Raw genomic sequence first — 21,158 nt, 5'->3', positions numbered from 1 at the left:
GTGAGCAAGTTTTGTGACGCTGGGCAGAGTTTTGCACATGTTTTCGGGAGTTAAGACTCTGACTATTAATGATAAGTATCGCCTTCATTTTCTTGCAAGGAAGGAAGTCGGGGCTAAAGGAGTTGCAATGTCACACAGTGAGACTTAAGCAGATGTTGAAACAGAGCCCGTTCTCTTTAGGAATTCCAGCTTTAAACATTATTTGTGAACTTCCTTGCCTGAGAGTAGGATTATCTCAGACTTTACTATTTTGTTACTGTATTTTGTGTGTATAATCTTAATTATTTTGCTGTGTGATCTTAGTGTTCACTGCATTGAGATGAGACTGTATCGTTTGGCCTGCAGTTTCTGTGCAGTCTGCAGGGAGTTAAGCGTAACTCGTTGGGAATGTTAATGGAAGTTGTGCATAATTTGCCTGTGCATCACACTGAAATTTACCCTTTGGGGTTACTGAGCCAGTGAAAATTCTACCGGGTGCCAGATGACTGACGAAACCATCAGATTATTTTAATGACAGATTTACACTCTCCTCGTGTTCTGTACTTTTCAGATTTTGTAACTCTGATTTATGAAACTTTGCAAACCAAAGTCCTTCCTGCTGTATGCTGATCTCGGGGCACTTCTTGTAGGAGTCAGGCTTTACTGTGGTGCGAATATGGGGTCAAAATAGCCCATACACCAAAAATTACGCAGTACTTTCTGTATTAATAGACTGCTACCCAGTCCCAGAGGTGACTGCATTTCAACAGCATAGTGCTTATATTATTAATAAATACTGAAACTTGGAAAATTAAGAGCCTTAAATAAAATGTGGAAGATTGTTCTTGTATCAGAAAAAGAGAATAAAGAGTATTGCACGAAATAGAGAAGTCCCTAATGTAAGATTGCCTATCTGTATAAATGTGTTTCTCAATACATGTAACAATAAATTAAGACCCTAATAAATTAAATGAAATACTGTTGCTTTTTCTGTTAGAAAAGCGAGTGATCTTCATGTGAACTCAGTCTCAAGATGAGCGGCAGTTAGTAGAATAAAATGGATTTGACACTTAATAGTACATACATTTTCTTGTTTAGAAAGTCCATCAGAAATCTTCTCAGTTATAGCATAGCGCTATTCTGTGCTTTCGTAACAAAAGCTATTAGTGTGTTTAAGGTAATTTTTCCATAAAGAAAAAAGTCAGTATCTGTGACAGATTACATTACTCTACACACCTGCATTCGCTCTGAACCTGCTAGCCTGATAAATTGATAAGATAAGTTGGTCACATGTTGTTTTAAAAAGGCAAAGAACATAGTTCCTAATAAAAGAATGCTACATATTTCTTCTAAAAGGTTAAAAAGCATTTCTCAGGGCTCTTAAATTACCATATTCTGATACCAAGGGAAAATAAAACCTGGGCTTAGAGTCTTGTTTGTACTTAGAGGGCTTTCCGGACAGGAAGGCAATCTTGATGCAATTCAGTAAGCCACAATACCAGTGGGGCATTACAGGTGAAAAATTTGCAGCTGTACCCCTCACCACAATGTATTACAACTGTACAGTGGAATATTTCCTGTACAGAAATAGGGCTTGGTTAACTTTGTTTCCCAAGAGTAGATCACATTAAAATGTTATAAAATCATGATTTCCTGCATTTGAATACTTGTGGTTTCTCAACTGGTTCCAATATTACAAAGGGTTTTTTATAGCTTCTATTAGTTGAAGATGTATAGAAGCTTTTTTCCAAAGTCAGCTAAAAGGCAGTTATGTGTTTTTAAAGAACAATTTCTCTCAGAAGGCAGGAGTTTTCTTTCACATCTCTTTATTATAACTCTATTTAATATTTATTTTATAAACTGCAGTACGGATGTAAATTTAAATAAAATGAAATAAATACGCTAATAAGACCATAAATAAATTTGTTAAATGGAGTTGAAATAGGTGAGCTATATGTTATTACTGAGAAAGAAAAATAGTAGATATTTTCTTTATTCAGCAAAAGACCTCAGTATGGATAGGGGAAGAAATTAAATTAAGCAGATATTGCATATTCCATTTTAAAGTGAGTATTTATAATTTAAATGTTCTAGCTTTAGGACAAAACTTGTTAAACCAAATTCAGAGAGAAGTAAAACAAATTCTGTGAAGAAATTATATGGGGTAATTTTGAAAAGCTTCTCCAGTTTTGGTATCTGATTATTCCCGAGTGTTGAAAATTGAGAGCGCACCATAGTGGAATGACTTTTACTGCCGAAAATATATGGGTACGTAACATATCAAAATGGTGCCAAAGTACAGAAAGCCGTAATAAAAATACAAAGGAGATATTGCTGGGGGGACAGAAAATACTTTCTACAGAAATAATGTTTTTAATACTAGTACTACTGCTAATCCTAATACTACTAATACTGGGCTAAATTTTTACCTTACTGTAAACCACCACATCTTTTTTTATTTTTTTTTTTTTATTTGGATCTTCATGAAAAGGGAAAATTGGTGGTCTGTAGCTGTGCCAGGAGAGGCTGTTTTCCACACTGATATGATACAATCTCAGCCCTGAGGAAGGCTAAAAAAATGTTATCCAGCGGGCAGTTCGGTTTGTAGCACGATTTCACAATGTCAATCACATAAGATAAACAGGAATGTGGATGTTGAAGTACCCTACAGTTGTCCAAAATGTTGTTCCACTGGTCAGATTGGATTGTGTGTGTCGTGTGAGCAGGCATGTAACAGAGGTTTTATTCTATTTAATATTAATCTTATTTTGAGCATACTTTCTACACAATATGGTTTTTTTCAGGGTTCTTTTGCTATTTTTATATAAATAATACTTGAAAACCAAATTTTAAAGTAATGTTCTTGGTAGTTATTGCCCAGAATTTTTCCCTAATAAAAATCTGGATAAAGCTTTTTATTTCCTACTACTGCAACTTCTGTTCACCTAATGGGAGAATTGTATTTTTAAGACAGTTGGCCCTAAAACAGTAAAAAATCCTAATAACAGAATAGCTTTATTACAGAGCAATCGGTTTATTCATGCTCAGGAAGCTGGAGTTAAAATCTCAGCATGGGTTGGCGTCTGACACAAAGTACTAGTTTGTATTGTGTTCTGCCTCTCGTTCACTTAGGTGGCCCTGCTCGGAGAAGATAAAACACACACACGCTTCCTGTCTTCTGTGTGCATTTTCTTGTACAGTAGTTGTTTCTGGAACAAGAGTAACTTCATTTCCAAGAGGAAGCGCCCACCATCTGAGGGACTGAGATTCCAGAAATGAACATTTATTCTGCAGGAGCTTATTTTCTAGCAAAAACATGAATGAAAAGGAAGCATCGCTGAAAGCAAAGTATAAGCACATTCTTCTGTAACCCGGCTGTTAATATCTTTCTTTATTTCTCAGCTGGACAAGATGTATTTTGCAGCCTGAGAGATCTGCATGTGTGTAGTTAAAGGTCCATTTTTTATATTGAGTTTAAAAATTTTATGCTCCTGTATTTAAGTAATAAAACAATAATACTTTTATATACCCTTCATTCACCAACCTCAAAGCAGTAGGCAGATGGCAGTAGCTTTTTCCTAGAGTCAAAAAAGACGTCTGTGAAAAAGATGGGATTAGCTAAGAACTTGAGATATTTTAATTATTTCTGTCCTAAATGGCACTGATGTCTGTGTCTGAGACCTGTTAGCATTATGACAATATGTATCGTGAATAATAGATCATTTATGGTAGCGTGACAGCTTGTGCAAGTGCACTGGTGTTGGTCCTCTGCTCAGCCAGAGAGCTCAGCTGTAGAAACGTACCTGGTGATGTGGTGTGCACCCAAGGCTTTTCAAGTCCAAGTTAGCAAAATAGTCTAAACCTGGGAGGATAACATCACATCAGAGGAAAATCTAGAAGCATGTTGTGATCATGAAAGCCTTTAAAAATCACGTATGGATCAACAAGTCATTTCTCTCCCTTTGTGTCTTATTATTAAACATAACTTTAAGTGGGAATGAGGAGTATCCATGTGGTCAATAGGGTGTACAACACATGGATAACACTATGAATCTGTAACACAGCGTTAACAGATTCTGTAGCATTTCTTGACCTCTAGTTTCCAAATAGGAATTAAATTATTCTGGTACAGATAATGTGTGACACGATATATGATGAATAAGAAAAAACATGATCCGTCACATTGTAGTGCATTAGGGGGAATACTTCATGTTGGTTATTAATACTGTCTTGCTGATGGGTTAACAAGTGTGCAGGAAATTACTTGTAGGATGCAGGTTTTTAAGGGAGGTTTTGAGTTTCTTTTTGTTTGGGGTTTTTCTTTTTTGGGGAAATGTATATGATAGAGGTTTCAGCTCTGCTGAAATCGAGACAGGCTCTATTTGTAGAGAGTTGTATGTTCACAGAGGTGATTGCCACAACGTCTATGGTAGTGTAATACATATGAAGGTTTTTTTTCTTAAAATAGAGCAAAACAAGAGATTCACAGTGAACAGGAATCCACACTCTCCTAATTCAAAAGATTGCTGCTTCCAGGCAGCTATTTCAGCCGAGTTGTTTCTTTGCGTCCTGTACTCGCAGGGGGTAGGAGTGGAACTGCTGCTCGGAAGGAGCTGCTTTCCTTCCTATCAGAATTTGTTAATACACCATTTTCAACAGTGCCTCGCAATTTTCAGATCTCTAATGTCTATTCCACAGCAGTAAAGAGAAAAAGGAGGAACCTTCAAATTCTCTGCTTTGTTTTAAATGCATTTGTCGTATTAACAGTTTTTGTTATAAGTTCTTAGAGTTTAGGCTGTTTTCATATAGCTTTTCACTACTGCTTCTGATGTCTGTTGTTAAAGCTGCTGGAAAAAAAGCATTTGAATGCTGCTTTGCTCTCTGTTGCCGTAATAGTCCTTCTAAATAAGTGTTTGTGCCATAGTATGTCATTTTCTTCCAAAACAGAACTTGGGGATTCTTGGTTAAATAATAGTTAAATAACAGTTAAATAATAGTTTGATGCACACATAAGTGACAAGCTGTACAGTAATGGTTCTGTTTGCATTTTACAGGTGCATAAACTCATTGCAATTAAAACTTTCTTTGAGAGCTAGGAAAGAAGACAAAAAGCTATGGAGAAGTGTCTGTTGAAGAAACACACTTGTTGTTTAGCAAAGAAGTTTGTGGTTAGATATGCTTCGTTAATGTTTAGTTTTACAGGGGCAGCGCTAGCGGTCACATTTTCTAAGAGGTAACAATTATCTGAATTATAGCTTAGGTTTTATTCAAATATTTTAAGGTAAAAGTACCATATTTAATTCTACATGTGGGGATTTTTTTGTTGCAGCTAATTCACTTATTCCCACTGCCTATGAGTCAGTTCTGGCATTATAGCCCATTTCCAGGCTTCCACAACTATTATTTTTGGCAGCTAATATTGCCCAGAGCTACCATCTTTCCTTAAACTTATCCAGATCACGCATTAGTAATAAACCCCCTAGAACAAATAAAGCTAGATATGTAGGAATCAAAGATTCTAAGTCAACTAAGTCTTTTGCAAGCTTCAAACTGGAAAGCTTACAGTTTGGACAGTCCCAAAGCATGAGCTGTATTTTGTATAGGCAGTCACATAAAGTGTGACTTTGACTTTACTTCTAATGTGCAGATGACATCTTGAAACATACTGTCTCTTGCTCTGGTAGATTTCTTGACCTATTACAACACAGTTAGGAAAAAATTTGTGAGCAAAAATAAAGAGGAATAATCTTTTCAACATGTTTACCAGCCCACTTTAATTGTTAGGAGATATATGCTCTCTGGCTACTCATACTGCTGAGTCCAGCGGTCATTCCTGTTCCTTTCCAAATTCTTCATAATTTGCTTAAGAGGTTACCGTCAAGTTCCTAAAAGACAAATACACTATGTTAGGTTATAGCAGAGCCTGAAGGGGAGTTATTACTTCTTTATGGCATAATAATTGTTTTGATCATTTTATTTTGCCATCTTTTCCTCAAGGTAAGGTTCAATATTTCCACCATCTACTGAGTGGGTAGGAACATTGAAGAACCTACTTTTTTTTTTTTTTTAAATACAATATATATGAAATCAGTTTGGTTTGGGGTTTTTTTCCAAGTTTTGAGCTGCCTTTATTTTCAATCTCTATATATTACTTTCCTCTAGCCTTACTAGTAGTTCTACATTTTTCATATCGTAGTTTCACTTACGAAATTCCTTTATTGTGCTTTTTAACTTGTTCTTCCAGCTCATTAATCTTACTGGGAATAGAATTCATCACCTTGCTTAGCCTCTTTTAAAATGCCCGCTACGTGCCATCCTGATCCAATTTTGTGAGATTCTCATTAGGGAGACATGCAGCGCTTTATTGTAAGATGCAATCTAAAATAAATAAATATCCTAAATAATAAGATAACTTTACAAGACTTTCGTTGCATGCATGTTACTCAACAGCATTGACAGGAAAAGATAACTTAGGTGTTGACAGGCAGTAAGAAACGCAAGACCAAACAAAGTATTCAAATATATTGAATCAGACTCCTAAAAAATCTCGAAGTATTTTAAGGACTGAGATTGAATTCAGATGCAGAAATAAATACTGCTGTATGTAGAAGTACCTGTGCAACCATGAAAGGCTGCAACCTTTTGTCAGAAATGATACAGATCCTTTTGTAATTGCATAATTCCAAGACTTTATGCTATTGGAAAAATCCAAGTTTTGCAATATTTTAAATAAAATCAAATGTTTTATCACCAATGGAGACTGTGGAGGTTTAGAAAAGAAGTATGTGAGTGTGAATGACTCCACAATGTAGTATGAATGACAGCAGATGATGGAAGTTGCTGTTTATGTGTTCATAGGTAACATAGGGGAATTCTGTGGTTACATCCGTAATTGAAGGGTAGGAACATTCCTGTGGTATTGCAATTTTGAGTCTTTGTCCACGGGCATTAAAGATAAAAATAATTCAACACTGAGAAATTTTGAGGAAATTTAAAACTCTATAGTGACACTAAGAGCAAAAAGAATAAATGTAGCTGCAAACACAGTAATGTAATATTTCATATTGCTGCTGCTGTGCACCACTGTAGAGTTAGCAACGCAGAACCAAGATGTTTCCTGGGTCACCAAGCCCAGCCTCCTCCCATCAGGACAATGCTGGTTACTCTCCCATCTTATGAACAAATCAAGCTTTTAAAAGCAGCTATCGTGACCACCAAGGCTGTCCTTGAATCTCCCTCTCTTTTTCTCTTCAGGTTTCTAGCCTTACACTTTATTCACAGAGCAAATCAGTTTTGACCCATAGTTCCTATAGACCTTTTCCTCTATTAAACTGTTACTCTCCTGAGGTGTCTGGGTAGAGCAACCATGTTCCTTTCGTTTTCCTTTATTTGGTCCTCAGCTCTGCACAGATCCCAGTGTGAGTTAATACAGTTTTAACACGAATAATTGGAAATGTGTGCCACATTCCAGATGAGGCCCCACTGTGTCTTACACAAGTCAGTTAATACTTGTCCCTCGCTTTTGGAAATCTCTCACCTGATGTCTCTCAGGATGGCATTTGCTTTTTCCAGGCATCATCATACTGCCTCATAATTTTCCAGCTGACATTTACGCATCTTCACCATTTCCAATTGAACGTGCAGTTTATAAATAAATATGTTGCTATCTTTACGTATATGACGCGTAGTTTTTGATGTTAAATGAATCCCTTTTTCTCAGACTCTAGTCTTTGAAATTAAATCAGCCCTCCTGATTGATATTGCTGTGCTACTCTGTTATATACGTTACTGGGATCAGAGTTTTGCTGGCAGTTATCAGAGACTTTTTTCTTTTTTTTTTTTCCTTTTCCCTCCATCCCGACCTAAAAAAATTTTAGTGACTGTGGTTGTTTTTTTCAATCTTCAGGTATCATTGTGACTTGACAGATGTAGTAAAAATCCTCTGTGGTTCCCCATGTTAATTCTTCCAGAATTCTTTGGTGATTATTTATGTTCCCTTGCCCTCCCCAGCTTGAACCACTGAGCTCCCTGAATTTTCCTTCTTAACCTTCATTCCTGTTAATTAATCAGCCTGCTGTTGCCTCCATGTGCATTATAGTCCTTATTGAGTAACAAGGAAGAGCTTTTTCTAGCTGTGCCTAGATTTACATGCCTCTCTACCACATTCTTACTTTTCCCTGGTTATTTATATATGTATGTCTACACACAGGGATAAAAAAGGTAATAGCACATACATATGCATTTTTTTAATATTTGCTTTATGTCAGCTTGACTTTTAGTATTTCTTGTGCATGTACAATTGTGCTAACTGTGCATTTCTGTATTTTAATTCTAAAATCTTCATATCTTACTGAGGTTGCATTTGTTTTAAATTCATATTCTCATATTTCATGCTATTACCAAAAAAAAAGGAGGCCTAAGACACACTCCTTTAAAATCTACACTTCTATTAAAATTTTTTTTTCTATTTTCTTTAGAAATGTCTCTAATGACATCCTCTCCAGTTCTGTGTTGCATCCAGGAATAATCCAAGTGGGTTATTTATAGACTTAAAATTAGGGATGTGATTAAACTGAAGCTACGATGTATTTATTAGGTGTAGGTTTTCAAAATCACACAGTTGTCTAAATAGCATATTCCATGAAAGAAAAGATCATGTGATTACAAGTACTTCATGATTTGTCCCAGGATTTTTATTCCTGTGTTGGCCCACCACAGGGCATTATGTTGCCTATCATCATTTTGCATCTTTGATCATTTTAATATGACAACATATGGGTAATTAATAAATTTGTAATTTGTTATGTAATAAACTTAAAAGAGGTAGTTCAAGCAAAAAAAATTTTAATGAGGATTAGAATGTCCTTGATACCATGATATGATGGTATCTGATGGATTTTTTGGCTGCATAATACAAATAATTGTATTATTATGATGATTAGTTGAATTGTCTTTGTTATTCTTGGGTACTGTGGAACATGTAGCTATTTCTGTACCTAGTAAGAGAAAGTTTGAAGTGTTATACTGCAATGAAGGTCTAAAAACATTTTAATGTCAAAAGCATTTTAAGTCAAAACAGCACAGAATCTGAGTAACAGTTACAATTCTGATTTTTAGGTGACAGCTTACTTAGTGTAGTTGGTTTTGCATTTTTAGCATGTACAGTAAATCCCATTATATTTGGAATCAAGCATAAAGTAATTATGCCTTCTCCCTTTTATCACAGATTCCTTGCAGCTTGGAGTACTGGGACGAGCTTCAAAAATCATTTGTTGCATTCCGGGAATTCAGTCTATCAGAAAGCAAAGTCTGTGAACTACAGCTGCCCAGTATCAACCTTGTAAATGATCAGAAAGAGCTCATAGCCTCTGATCTTTGGAGGATTGTCCTGAACAGCAGTCAGAATGTGGCTGATGACCAAAGGTAATTTTAAAGGAGGAGGGAAAAACAGAAATCTAATGCTACACTCTTGAGAGATCTTTTTCAAGAGACTTAGGAAACAAGATACTGTTTTCATATGCAGTAAGAGTAGCTGGTCTTAAATGAGCTTCAGACTGTAGTTCACCTTCACGCAAGGCCATGGAGTTTGCACAAAAAGAGCTCTCTCTTAGATTTATAGGCTGCCTGGCAGCATCATATTCATCAATTTTCTGAACACAAGGATTACTGAAAAGTGAAGACAAACAGGCCATAAACCTCTTAGCCGCTCAAGGCAGTAAAATTAGCTAATTAACAAAAGAAGGCTGAGGCGCAATCCATTGTATAACTTAGTAGTAAACATTCTTCTTCCATGCACTCCCCTACACGTCACCTTTATTCTGTGCTCAGTGCAAGTCAAGGACTAAAATAAGCCAAATGTCTATTTTAAATATATTAAAACTTCAAGAGCATTACATTATTATTCACACAGCTTGCTTACTATGCTAACAGTAAAAAAAAAAATTAGTCGGTGTTTTCAAACACTGGAGATCCATTTTTCATTATGTTTACAGCTGGAAACAATGTACAATGACAGATACTCTATTTGCATTCATTCAATTTTGGTTAATATGTAGAGTAAGAAGAAATGAGTACAAGTTCTGTCCACAAACAGCAGTGGAATTGCTTTCAAAGACCTTCTTAACGTTTTATAGTTAGAGCAGAAAACCCAGAATGACCCTGTTGGATCATTGGTATTTGCCGATTGTTGCTGCTGATGTATGAACACATGCCCGAATGAGTGTGTAGCATCCACATATACGTTACGTGAAGCTACAGAATTCAGAGAAATCAGGAAATACGAACATGGCTAACAAAATCAATGAAGAAAATTAAACATCTGGTTTCCATTAATAGTATCAGGTTGGAAATGATTTCTTGATGTTAATTGTGAAAGAATGCATTTTCATCATTGAGAAGTTAAGTGTTTTAGACAAGGTTAATTCCTCTGAATGTGGGACCTTGGCAAAATTGCCTTCCTGGTCAGCCTAACACCACAGAAATGTGAACTCGGTGGGAACTGAAAATGAAGTAGTGAAATTTAGTAGGTTTTTTTCATCAAGGCATTTGGCACTGTAATCATGTTTATTGTTTTCTGCTCAAATAGGGTTCATCACTATATGCAGTGTTTCGTTCAGGGAGCTCTGATAAGCTAATGAGTTGTAATCGTTCAGAAAGAGGCTAGGGTTAAAATGAAATACAAATAATTAAGAAAAATATAAAACCAGTTTGGGCTGTGATTGACATCAGAAACATTTTACAGCAAAACATGAATTCATCTGCCTAGAAGGTCCAGACTTGTGAGTTTTCAGCTGGGAGGCTGCAGGCCTGCTCCACAATAGTGACTGTCCTCAGTGGTATCGAGGTGTCAAGTAGAAATATCCTAATGGCCCTGAGGTACCAGAAGACTCCAAGGAATACAATTGCACAGCCCACAGCAATGATATTAGCAGCGCTACATGTGAAAGAACAGCAATTAAACTGAAGCATTAGCAGTTCACCGAACAGGGATAACAGAAAAGGGAAGAAGGCAGCAAAAAAACATGCACCACACTACTGAAGCATTTGAAGGTCAATAAAGAGAAAGAGGGAAGTCAAGGGAGGGTGTTATGAATTGCCAGCTCCTTAGGCACGTGCGTGGAGACTGCAGGGTCACTAGTCCCAATACTTTTGGTGGCCTGAGGAATTTATAATAGTTTTAAGAGGTGTAGTTTACACCTACATGAACTAACAGTAGACCGGAAAGTTAAAGATTCATGTAGGTCAGGGTGAAGTCCATCCAGAAGCCAGAAACCTGAGGGATACATGAGGAAAACCTCTGATTTCAATCAGAGAAAAGATAATATTCCCTGCCTCAGCTACAGTTTCCGATAGAAATTCAGCCTGATCTCTCTTTATACTAGCTTCAAACAAGGCTGTACTGCAAGTTTTCCTAAGTATGTCTGCAGGAAGGACTGGTGTGGAGGAAGTAGTCCTGACCAGCCTGGAGTGATTCTTCTCAGAGAAACTTAACAGGTCAGAAAAAGAGCAGCTGTTCCTCAGAGATGAGGCTTTGACCTATGGTGTTTGAGGCACACTACCTCCTTCTTGGAGTCGGAGCAAATTGTGCCAGTCACATGTCACTGACCTGGAGGTTTTGAAGCAGTTCGCAGGCACTGAAATACATATATTACAGCTACAGAACAAGTTAAGGTAACAGTTGAGCCCTAAAGGATCACGTTCTGTTAAAGGGAAGCCTTGTTTAGGAGGTGGGGACAGATACTGTGGACCTGCAGAGAAGGCCAACCTTTCTAGACCCCTAGTACCATCAGAAGTCCGCGTTGGCAGTAACTTTGCCACAGCTGTGTCTATCTTCATCAAACAAACACATTGCTACCAGCATGGGTATTTTCTTGTGACCAAGCACCCTAAAATGTATTCTGAATTCTACTTGACCAAAAAATCCCAAACTTTTTTGGTTCTGAGAGACTGCCCCATGCCATGGTAAATTTCAATGTTAGGCTTGTTCCTAAAGCAAGTGTTTAACATGAGATCTTAGACTTGTGAGAAGAGCCACAAGGAGCTGTGCTTAAAGCCAGTGTCGAGTGTTAGACCAGGGAACTTCAAGGCTGAGAGTATCTGCAAATGAAAGCGAGAAGTGAAGACTGTAAAAGATGAATTTCGGTTTTCCTGAAGAGTCATGATGATTTTACATTAATTACATGCTCTAAGTGTATGTTCAGTTAGCAAATTTACTTCGCTTTTAATTGTAAAGTATATATATAGTCTTATTGAAGTTTATTTTCTTAATTTGAACTTGTATTTTGGGTCAGACTCTAACAGCTGCTATGTGCATGCAGCTGCTGCTCAATGATAATATTTTTTCCTTCAAATTCTGCAGGGTTGTTTTTTGGTTTTTTTTTTTTTGTGGTAACCTCTGTGATATGCTAATTATTAATACCACAGAACTGATCCCTTGTGTTTTAAGTACTTTGTTACTGATTCCTAACATCAGTTATAAAGTATAAAACTTAGGTGGCTCGTATGACGGGAAAACAACTTTTGTGAGAAGATGTGGATCCAGATGATATGTTGAGCAGAAGCTGGCAGGCTGAAGTATATCAACCAATAATGAATAGGGGAATATGCAAAGATGTCATGATCCAAATCCTGTGGTATGCAAGCTCTTCCTGAGATTGATCAGGAAGTAATTAGAAGTATAAAAAACAAAGAGCTATCTGGTTAAAGACATAGTATATATGTGTATGTTCTTCATTTTTAAGAATTTTGTAGACCATTCATTACTCAATGAATGAATAAGGCTTGAATGAACGTTTATGAATGTTTATTCAATGAATGAACAAATCTAAAGTCCTAAGTGAAATAATTTAGCATCCCCTTGGGGATTTAGTATAGTGCCTGTGGAAGGAATCATATATGGCATAAATGACTGTTTATGGAAGATATTGATAGGGGATTAAAAGGAAATTATCATAGAATAAATTTTTTTCCTAGGTTGCATTTTCATGTTGCAGGACTGGCAAATTATAACCAAAATTACTTTTATTTAAAGCTCTGTTTGGCTGGTGAGACACTAAAGCCCCTCCCTGGTTTGGTTGAAAGGGGTTTATCATTCTCTGTTTATACAGGTTATGTTACAAAATATTTTATATATTTGTGCATCTTCTGTGTAATGTAAACAGTATTTTTAGAATTACTGACATACTAATGTGAAATAGTAACTGAAAATACCTTAAGATACAAAGCATGAAACAAGTACAAAAACTCTATAATAAGCCTTAAATTGCTACTTTTAAAAAATTGAAGTGAGGAATCCTGATCATGTTTCTTGCTAATTGTTTTAGCTTTTATTCAAAGTAGATGATGTACTGGATTTTGACCTCTAACAATTTGGGTTCAGACCAGCATTTGAGTCATAAATTAAATGAGTTAAGTGGTCTCTTTCTTCTTCCCAGTGGATATTTTCCCATGTTGCGGTTTCATCACAAATGGCAGTTTCGGTTTAAATATTCCACTCTTAAAATAACAAGAATAATGCAGGTCACTGTTAAGTCATTGTTCCCAGTTGCCATATATTTAACTTCAACTGCTTTGCATGATGTGAAACTATCATGCTTTGTAATACATAATGACTTCGAATGTAGGTATTTTCCATTTTTTAAATTTTGATATTTCACAGGATAAAAAAAAAAAAAGAAATTTCTCGTATTAAAGTCAGGTCAGTTTTATTTATAATTTCCTCTGGTTTTGCTACACCCATCCCTCAGCATGTTGTGCCAAACACAAAGCAGTAGAAGCTAATTATTCCTTTTCTCCCCAGCTGAGAAGTTGTGGACAGTCCACAGTGCATTTTGTATCTTCAAAGCAGCCAAGAGAATGTAGGCTTTTTTGACATTGTATTCATTTGATGCACAAATTCTGATTTCACAATCAGACCTATCTCTGTGATATTAATGTTCCTGGTATTGTACACCAAGACTTAATAGAAAGTTTCCTGGGTTTTCAGCTAACACTGCTTTATTTTCTGTTTGTGCACAGCATGTGACAAAGGTCTGTGTCTTTGATTTCTATGTTCTATGCAAGGTAAAAGCCGAAAGCAGCAGTGCTAACGGTCTGACGAATTCTACCTAGACAAAAAGTTTAAATGGGATTTCATTTAACATCAGAGGGGCATGTTAGTGATTATAAGGACTACAGTCCCCCTTTAAAAACTGCTCACTCGATCTCTTATTACAGTTCTTTTTTAAGGCAATACTGTACTATTTGGATGCTGTTCTTAGTGTATTTTGTACTGTAGCTGGTTTATACTGTTACTGTATTTTTATTTTCATAACAACGTGGCAGCTATAATTCTGAATATCGTTTCTGGTTAAGTAAAAACCAAATGGACCCCTTCACAGATAAAACAGTATCACTTGAACAAGTCTGGTCAGACGGGAAAACAATGATGAAAGAATCCTCGTTGCATTTCTTTTCAGATGATTTCTATAAGATGATATTCTCTCTGTAGAGTGACTTTCCCTTCTAAGATGTGGTTTAGACCACATTGTCCTGCTCCTCTCCGTCCTACTGCCAGCGCTTGTCCCTCCCTACCATGGGAGAGGATGCAAGGCCAGTTCTGTCCCAGGGAGCAACGTTGTCCCACCTCGTTTGCTGTTTCTCTCTGGTTAGTTTTTTAAGTGTGTAGTTGGACTATGAATTGTTTCAGTGGTGGGCCTTTTTGGTTTCTACGGTGGCTCTCCATGACGAAACAAAAAGCTGTTTGCCATCATTTTGTTCCCAGCATTTTGAGTTCATATGACCTCTGCTTTGTCTGCTGCTTGTGGGGCAGAAAAGTCAGGGCTAAATGCTTTAAATTATTTCCCTGATATGAAGATCCTGCCACATTTCCTGTCATGTTGCTGTGTAATCATTGTGGCTATGAATGGGGATGTCCCGTCATACTTAAATGCTCAATAAATGAAGAGGAGGTATATAAAATTTCACTAAATAAGAATTTCATGGGTTTTGTTTGGTTTTTATTTTATGAAAATATCCATCTCCAAAAGAACATATCCAAGGAAATAAAAGTGCTGAGTCACTGATAGGTGACTCAAGGGATAGGTTTCTGAAGAAAAGAAATTTATAATTTCAGAGTAAACCTCAAATTTCAGAAACAAATATCCTTCATTTCTACTGCAGTTAGTGTTCTAGCTGTTTGTGCAAATTAAGTCTTAATTCAGCGTATCAAAGTGTAATTATTGTTTTTAAAGTTCCTCATGGTTTGGTTAACAGTTGTTTGCACCTCTCCATCCTTTTTCTATTTTCATTCCTCATGTCCCTAAATTTCTGTTTCTAATCAAAATGCCATGAGAAAAAATTCTTAAAATGTTGACAGTTATTCTGAGAGAACTAACCAGTTTCACAGATTCAAAATTATTTCATGGTCTAAATCAGCATATGAATTTTGGTGACTTTTGGATTTCCTTCCATGCTTTGTTCTAACAATCTAAGGAATATCCATGGCGGAGCAAAGCGAAGCATCCCATTTCTTTGACTCTAGTCCACTCCCATAGATGTTTTATCATGTGAACACAAAGAATAGTTTTATTTCCAAGTTCTCAAAAGGCCTACAATGCCATTTTTGAAATGTAAACAGGCAATTTGAAGAGGTGAAGAAGCACAGGAAAGCAGCTAAAAATCTGATTAAGTGATCTATCTTTCGTCCTTTACCAATGTAATCCATTCTTGATATCTTGTCTTGATTCTTTGATAGTTAGCTAATTTCAGTTGGGTTTTACCGCTACATGAGTATTTTGATTTATGTCCACAAATGTAAAGTTGGATTTAAGCACCATAAATAAATACCATACTAGCTAGTTTCTGTAACACAAAATAATGCTGATAAACTTACCTATCCATGGAATCCTATGCATTTGCAGCTGAACATTTTGAGTACCCACAATATTTGTGCATAATTTTGCAGTAACACACATGGAGTGATGAAAAATAGGGTCCTAAAAGCATTAAAACATGTTGCTTTGAAAGCCATTGTTTGAATTTAAATCTCTGTTTGAATTTAAAATATCTCTAAAATGTCAATGGACATCTATTCACGGTGCTTTATGGAAACTAATTACTTTCTGATAAAAATAGTAAGTTGGCCTTAGTTAATCCTTTGTTAAATTTTATTTTAAAAAACAAAAGCAGTATTGGGCTGAGGACGTGGACTTAGTTTTCTTGAATCAAGTGTATGCTTTTAAACTAAAAGTCTTTAGAGCCAAACTGCAAAGGGAGTGAGAATAAGGAACATTAAGGATAGATTTGGCTTAAATTAGAAAGTTTATTTGTACTTTAGTGGTGTCTTAGCAACCTATAGAATTGTGATGTAGTGTTAGTTTCTCCCAAGAGACTGAAAGATAATGCTTGGAAATTCATGGCGTCAGGAGCATGGCTAGGAAAAAAAGAAAGATCAGTGGGGTGGCATTTTAAATGTATAGTTAATATGTTGTAATAGGTGCTAGTAAAAGGCTCCAGGCTGAGCTTTTAACACTCAAGACATTCTTTTTAAATGATGACTGTAGAATGAAAAGGGCAAAGGAAAGAAAGCTTACAGGTACAGGGTTTATGCGTAGAAGAAGTTTGATGGTGTGAGTTGGTTTCCTTAAAATAAAATGAAAAAAAAAATCATGTAATGTACTCTGTTTAGCTATTTCAGCAATTAAAGATACCTGGTATATTTTGGTTTTGTTATCTGTAAATATGCTTCTCTTCTGTGGGTCAAGTATTTCAGTTTGCAAACTAAAAGTGCAGCGTGATAAAAGCATTGTTGGATTGCAATCTTGTCTGCTATGTTCTGCTTGGGACAAAGTACATATGCTAACATTAGCAGTTGAAAGAAAATGATGACATTAGCTGTATCAGAAAACCAACACGGCACATGGTCAAGTCTTACTGTAAAGCCATAAAATCATGGAAGTGCTGAACTACCACTTTATCTACCTTCTGCAGCTCAGAAAGTGAATCTGGCTCACAAAGTGCGTGCGATCAGCTCGTAACCCCCACGGCGTTAGCAGCCTGTACCAGGGTTGACTCCTGTTTTACTCCTTGGTTTGTGCCATCACTAAGTGTGTTGATCCAGTTTACTTATTTGGAAGTCCACCTCTGCCATCATCTCGATCAACTAGGCACAGGTACGTATTCCTTTATGCAGACTAATAAAAGCATATAGTTCATACGTGCTGCTTAATCGCTGTTTTGCTGTCTGTAGTCCCCATTTCTTCCTTCGAACAGGCATTCTTGAAATTACCACCAACAGCCACCGATGGTACAGGCTTCAGGGTAAAACTGATGACCTCTGTGCCTTGAGAAAGTACATACTGGCTGATCAGTCCCCTTCCTCCCTCCGGAACGGGTAACCGTAGAAGCCGTCCGGTTTTCGTAGTCTGATTACTGACAGCAGGTGCCACTTTCGTTTTGAGCCATCTTAGTGAATGAATTTGATCTTTTAAATTTTCCAGCATATTAACAGTACTATTAAAATATTTGATGATTTTGCAACCCCCTTAGTAAGAATTCCTTCGAAGAGCTCTGAGAACTGCAGATTTAACTGTTATTTCAATTATGATCACTTTTGGAGCTACATCTGGTTTTGTTCAGTGCTCTCTGTCGTTGCATTAAGGGCAAATACATTCCAAGAGATCTTTAGATTATTGTCTGATTTTCAAATGCCAGGAATGCTTTCCATGGAAGATGAGCAAATATCTTAGATAATTTTGACAGGGACAGCTTTCTTCGTGAGTAGTTTTTGTGTTTCTGCAAGTATTACAATATAAATTCATTATCAAATCATACTAAGACTGACACTCAATGTCTAGCAAGTAATTTCTTGTCTATCGGCTACCTCTATCAGTACATAATCTTCCTCAGTATTACACTCCAATTCCAGATGCTCGATCTTTAAAATTACACGTACTGGAAAAAGCAAAAACCGGATTAAAATCAAAGCCAGCTGTTTCATTTTTCAACAGCAACTGAGTTTATGCTGATGCTGCTGTTGTTCTTGTTATAGCACCTAAAGGCCTTAAGTTTTGGGACTCCGTTGTGCTATGTTATACACGAAGGGAGCACAAAACTTATTGTATCCATTATGCTTTTGCAGAATAATAGGGCTTGATCCTGGAAAGTGATGAGTGTTTTGGTTCCAAATCTGTAGAGCACTTGAGCATATGCTAATTTTAAGCTTGTGAGTAGTTCCAGCAACATAAATAATAACATCAATGGAAATACTTGCATGCTTAATGTTACACAAGTGGTGTACGTGCCTTGCAGTGTCTGCTGCCACAGTGCTCAGCCCTTTGCAGGACTGAGACTTCAGTGAACGCAATAAAAGCTTTTTTATGATAAATTTCTCATGCTTTAGTCTCAGGAGACTGTTTTCTTTAATTTCTAGTATTAATGGGGTAATATGTCGCATCTCAGTGAGTTTGTGGTCTTGAACTCTCTGTAATTGCAGCAAAGACAATTTTCATTGTGGAGCCTGTTAGCCTGCACAGCCACATGTCAGCAAATACTGTATTGCTAATTTTTATTGTATTCATAATGTACTGTGTGTGGAATATCATATACATCTACTATAGCAAAAATTCTCACAGAAATATGGTCTCTGCTCCAAATAGGTGACAGTCTGAAGTATTGTGCGGTGTGTAGATAAAGCAGTTTGGCTGGCTGGTCTATTTACCGTGAAAAGATTTTGGTTTGCAGATACTTTTTGTTTGCAGCTGCTATTAATTGCAGTTCTATTTTACATCTAATAAACAGTGTGAACAGGATTAATTTCAGATTTCAGAAATGTCAACTCTTTTATGAATTTTACTTGTTTTCATCATATGTACAAGCAGTTAGAGCACAATTTTACAAAAACATACAGGATGTGGCAATGGTGATGTTCTAGTCTCATTTGTTCTTTTTCTTTTCAGCACCACCAAAGTTTCTTCAGCCATTTTCGTCCGATAAGAACATGCCATCTGAACTAGAATACATGATAATTTCCTTTGATGAGCCTCATGTATATCTTCGTCAGTGGAGCGACGAGTCAATGTTCCAGGAGATCCAGTTTTCAACTCAAGCCAACTGTAAACTTCTGGAGTGCCGAAACGTGACTATGCAGAGTGTTGTGAAGCCTTTCAAAGTCTGGGGGCAGATTGCTATTTCCAGCGGCACAGTAGGAAGGCTATTGGACTGCACAATAATGGTGGACCCCATTTGCATCAACTTTGGTCAATATGCACTTCATTCTCTAAATACAGCAATTCAAGCTTGGCAGCAGGTATGCAAATACAATAGTGAGAAAAAATGTAGCTATTGTGATTAATTTAATAGCAAATTAGAATACCAACTGCATTCATTAAAAATATTCCAAGATGTAAAAGCTTTAGTTTACACTAAAGTTGTTGTGTACTAATAAACATTAATTCCGTGATAGCACCAAAAATCAGGAGACAATGAATGCTATATGCAAAGGTAAATGTAGCCAGAACTGCTTGAGTTTCAGTGAAACTACATAGATTTATATGAGAATAATCAGAATCTGGGTCTTGAAATGCATAATATGCCATTAATTTATGAAAAGGTGAGTGATGCATGATATGTAAGCACAGCTCAATCTGAGCAGTAGACCATATTGTTTCCAGCTACTACTTCCATCCTTATTGAAGTTCAACACTAGTTTCACGTTACATTCTGTGCAAGCAGCATTATGGCTGAAGCCAGTCCCAGAGTAAGGAACCTTGCTTCTGCAATGACCCCTCGAAGGCCTGTAATTCCCTTATTCCACTATAGCCTTGAAATCAAATCATTCTCTTCATCTGCCTGAAGACCTATGTGGAGCCTGGGAATTAATTACCTATCATGGCACTACAATAACAAAGCCCCCAAAAAAGGATAAAACATCTGTTTTATATAAAAAAATTCTTTTTTAAGGGCATTCCATGGTTTTCTTGTTGCAAAAGGACATTCATAAAACAAGATCTAGTGTGATTTAAATCTTTACAGCTGGCTCAAATATCAATGTGAACAAAAATCTTTGTAGCTCCAATTTCTGTTTTTTGTCATATTTTGAACAATGCTTTTAATAAAAAACAAACATAGAAAGTATAAGAGAGTCCTTGGTAGGCTGTTTAAACCCAAAATATTTCTGACTTAGTACTAGCCCCTCATCTAAGACATGTGTGGCAACTACTGCAAAATGGCCTTCAGAAAGGTCAGTTTCCTCTTAGGGTGGAAAAAAAAAAAGATCTTTCAGACATAGCTATACATATAAATAAAATATGGTGCATAAATATTTAAATGTTTTAAACCACATCACAGTGTGAATGACTGACTGACTACTCTGTGCCTTGAAGGAATATTCTGAGTTGAAAAAATGGAATTGTATATTTGATTAAGTAGAGCCATATGTCACATAGTATATTGCTGACAGGTACATTCTATGAATAGTTGGTACTGATTTATACATGGATTTGGCAATGTTAACATGAGCCACAGGAGGATATACTTCTGTAATTGTTGCTGTAATTTTCTCGTTTCCTCTCATGTCAAGGGTACTTGCCACCATGTTCTGATGTGGTGGGTATCTAGCCCTGAGTATTCAAGATTAAAAACTTGCATGGCTTTGAAATTAGGGAACAGTTAACACACAAGTGGATTCAAAACGGCTTATTAAATTAATTGTTACCAAGATGTTTTGTATGTGGCTTTACCTCCAGACTGGGGGGGTGGCATGCACTGCACAGGGAGGGAATGAATTTCCCAATGCTAAGCACTGTTTGATGTTTGCTGTTCACACAAAGTACAATATAAATGCTGCCAACTAGAAGCATGAATTCAATAAGCAGGAAAGGTTATTTGAATTCTCCACATATTTTTTACTGGATTAATATCTGAAACAAGTGATGTTGTAGTCAGTGGACAGACAGATGAAGCATGAAACAATTTGGCCCTGCACCTTTAGGTCAAGAGTTCAGGATTAACAGAAGCCTCTGTCAGTGTCTTTGTTTCCTAGATATGGAGTGATTTTTTTTTTTTTTTGTTTAAGTAATGATGAACATTTTGAAAGTAGATTAAGTCTAAAAAACACCAGGCATACAACTTGCTTTATACTTCTAAGTCACATGCTGAAAATCTGAGAGGATTAGCACTTTTTAAAAACAGTTTCCCCTTTT

The 21,158-nt window shown here is 36.5% G+C and overlaps 1 protein-coding gene across 1 annotated transcript in view; it reads left to right on the top strand.

The window, feature by feature from the left end:
• VPS13B (vacuolar protein sorting 13 homolog B) overlaps positions 1-21,158 on the top strand; it is a gene marked incomplete at both ends in the record, with an annotated part of 485,525 nt that overhangs the window by 414,180 nt on the left and 50,187 nt on the right. Inside the window, 3 exons of the mRNA XM_081996267.1 lie at positions 9,206-9,402; positions 16,948-17,129; positions 18,915-19,264. Of these exons, the coding sequence (XP_081852393.1) occupies positions 9,206-9,402; positions 16,948-17,129; positions 18,915-19,264 (729 nt within the window). The remainder of the gene's footprint in view (positions 1-9,205; positions 9,403-16,947; positions 17,130-18,914; positions 19,265-21,158) is intronic.

This window comes from Phaethon aethereus (genome assembly GCF_964289735.1).
Source record: "Phaethon aethereus genome assembly, chromosome: 2".
NCBI lineage: Eukaryota > Metazoa > Chordata > Aves > Phaethontiformes > Phaethontidae > Phaethon > Phaethon aethereus.
This window is presented reverse-complemented; position numbering and strand designations above follow the sequence as displayed.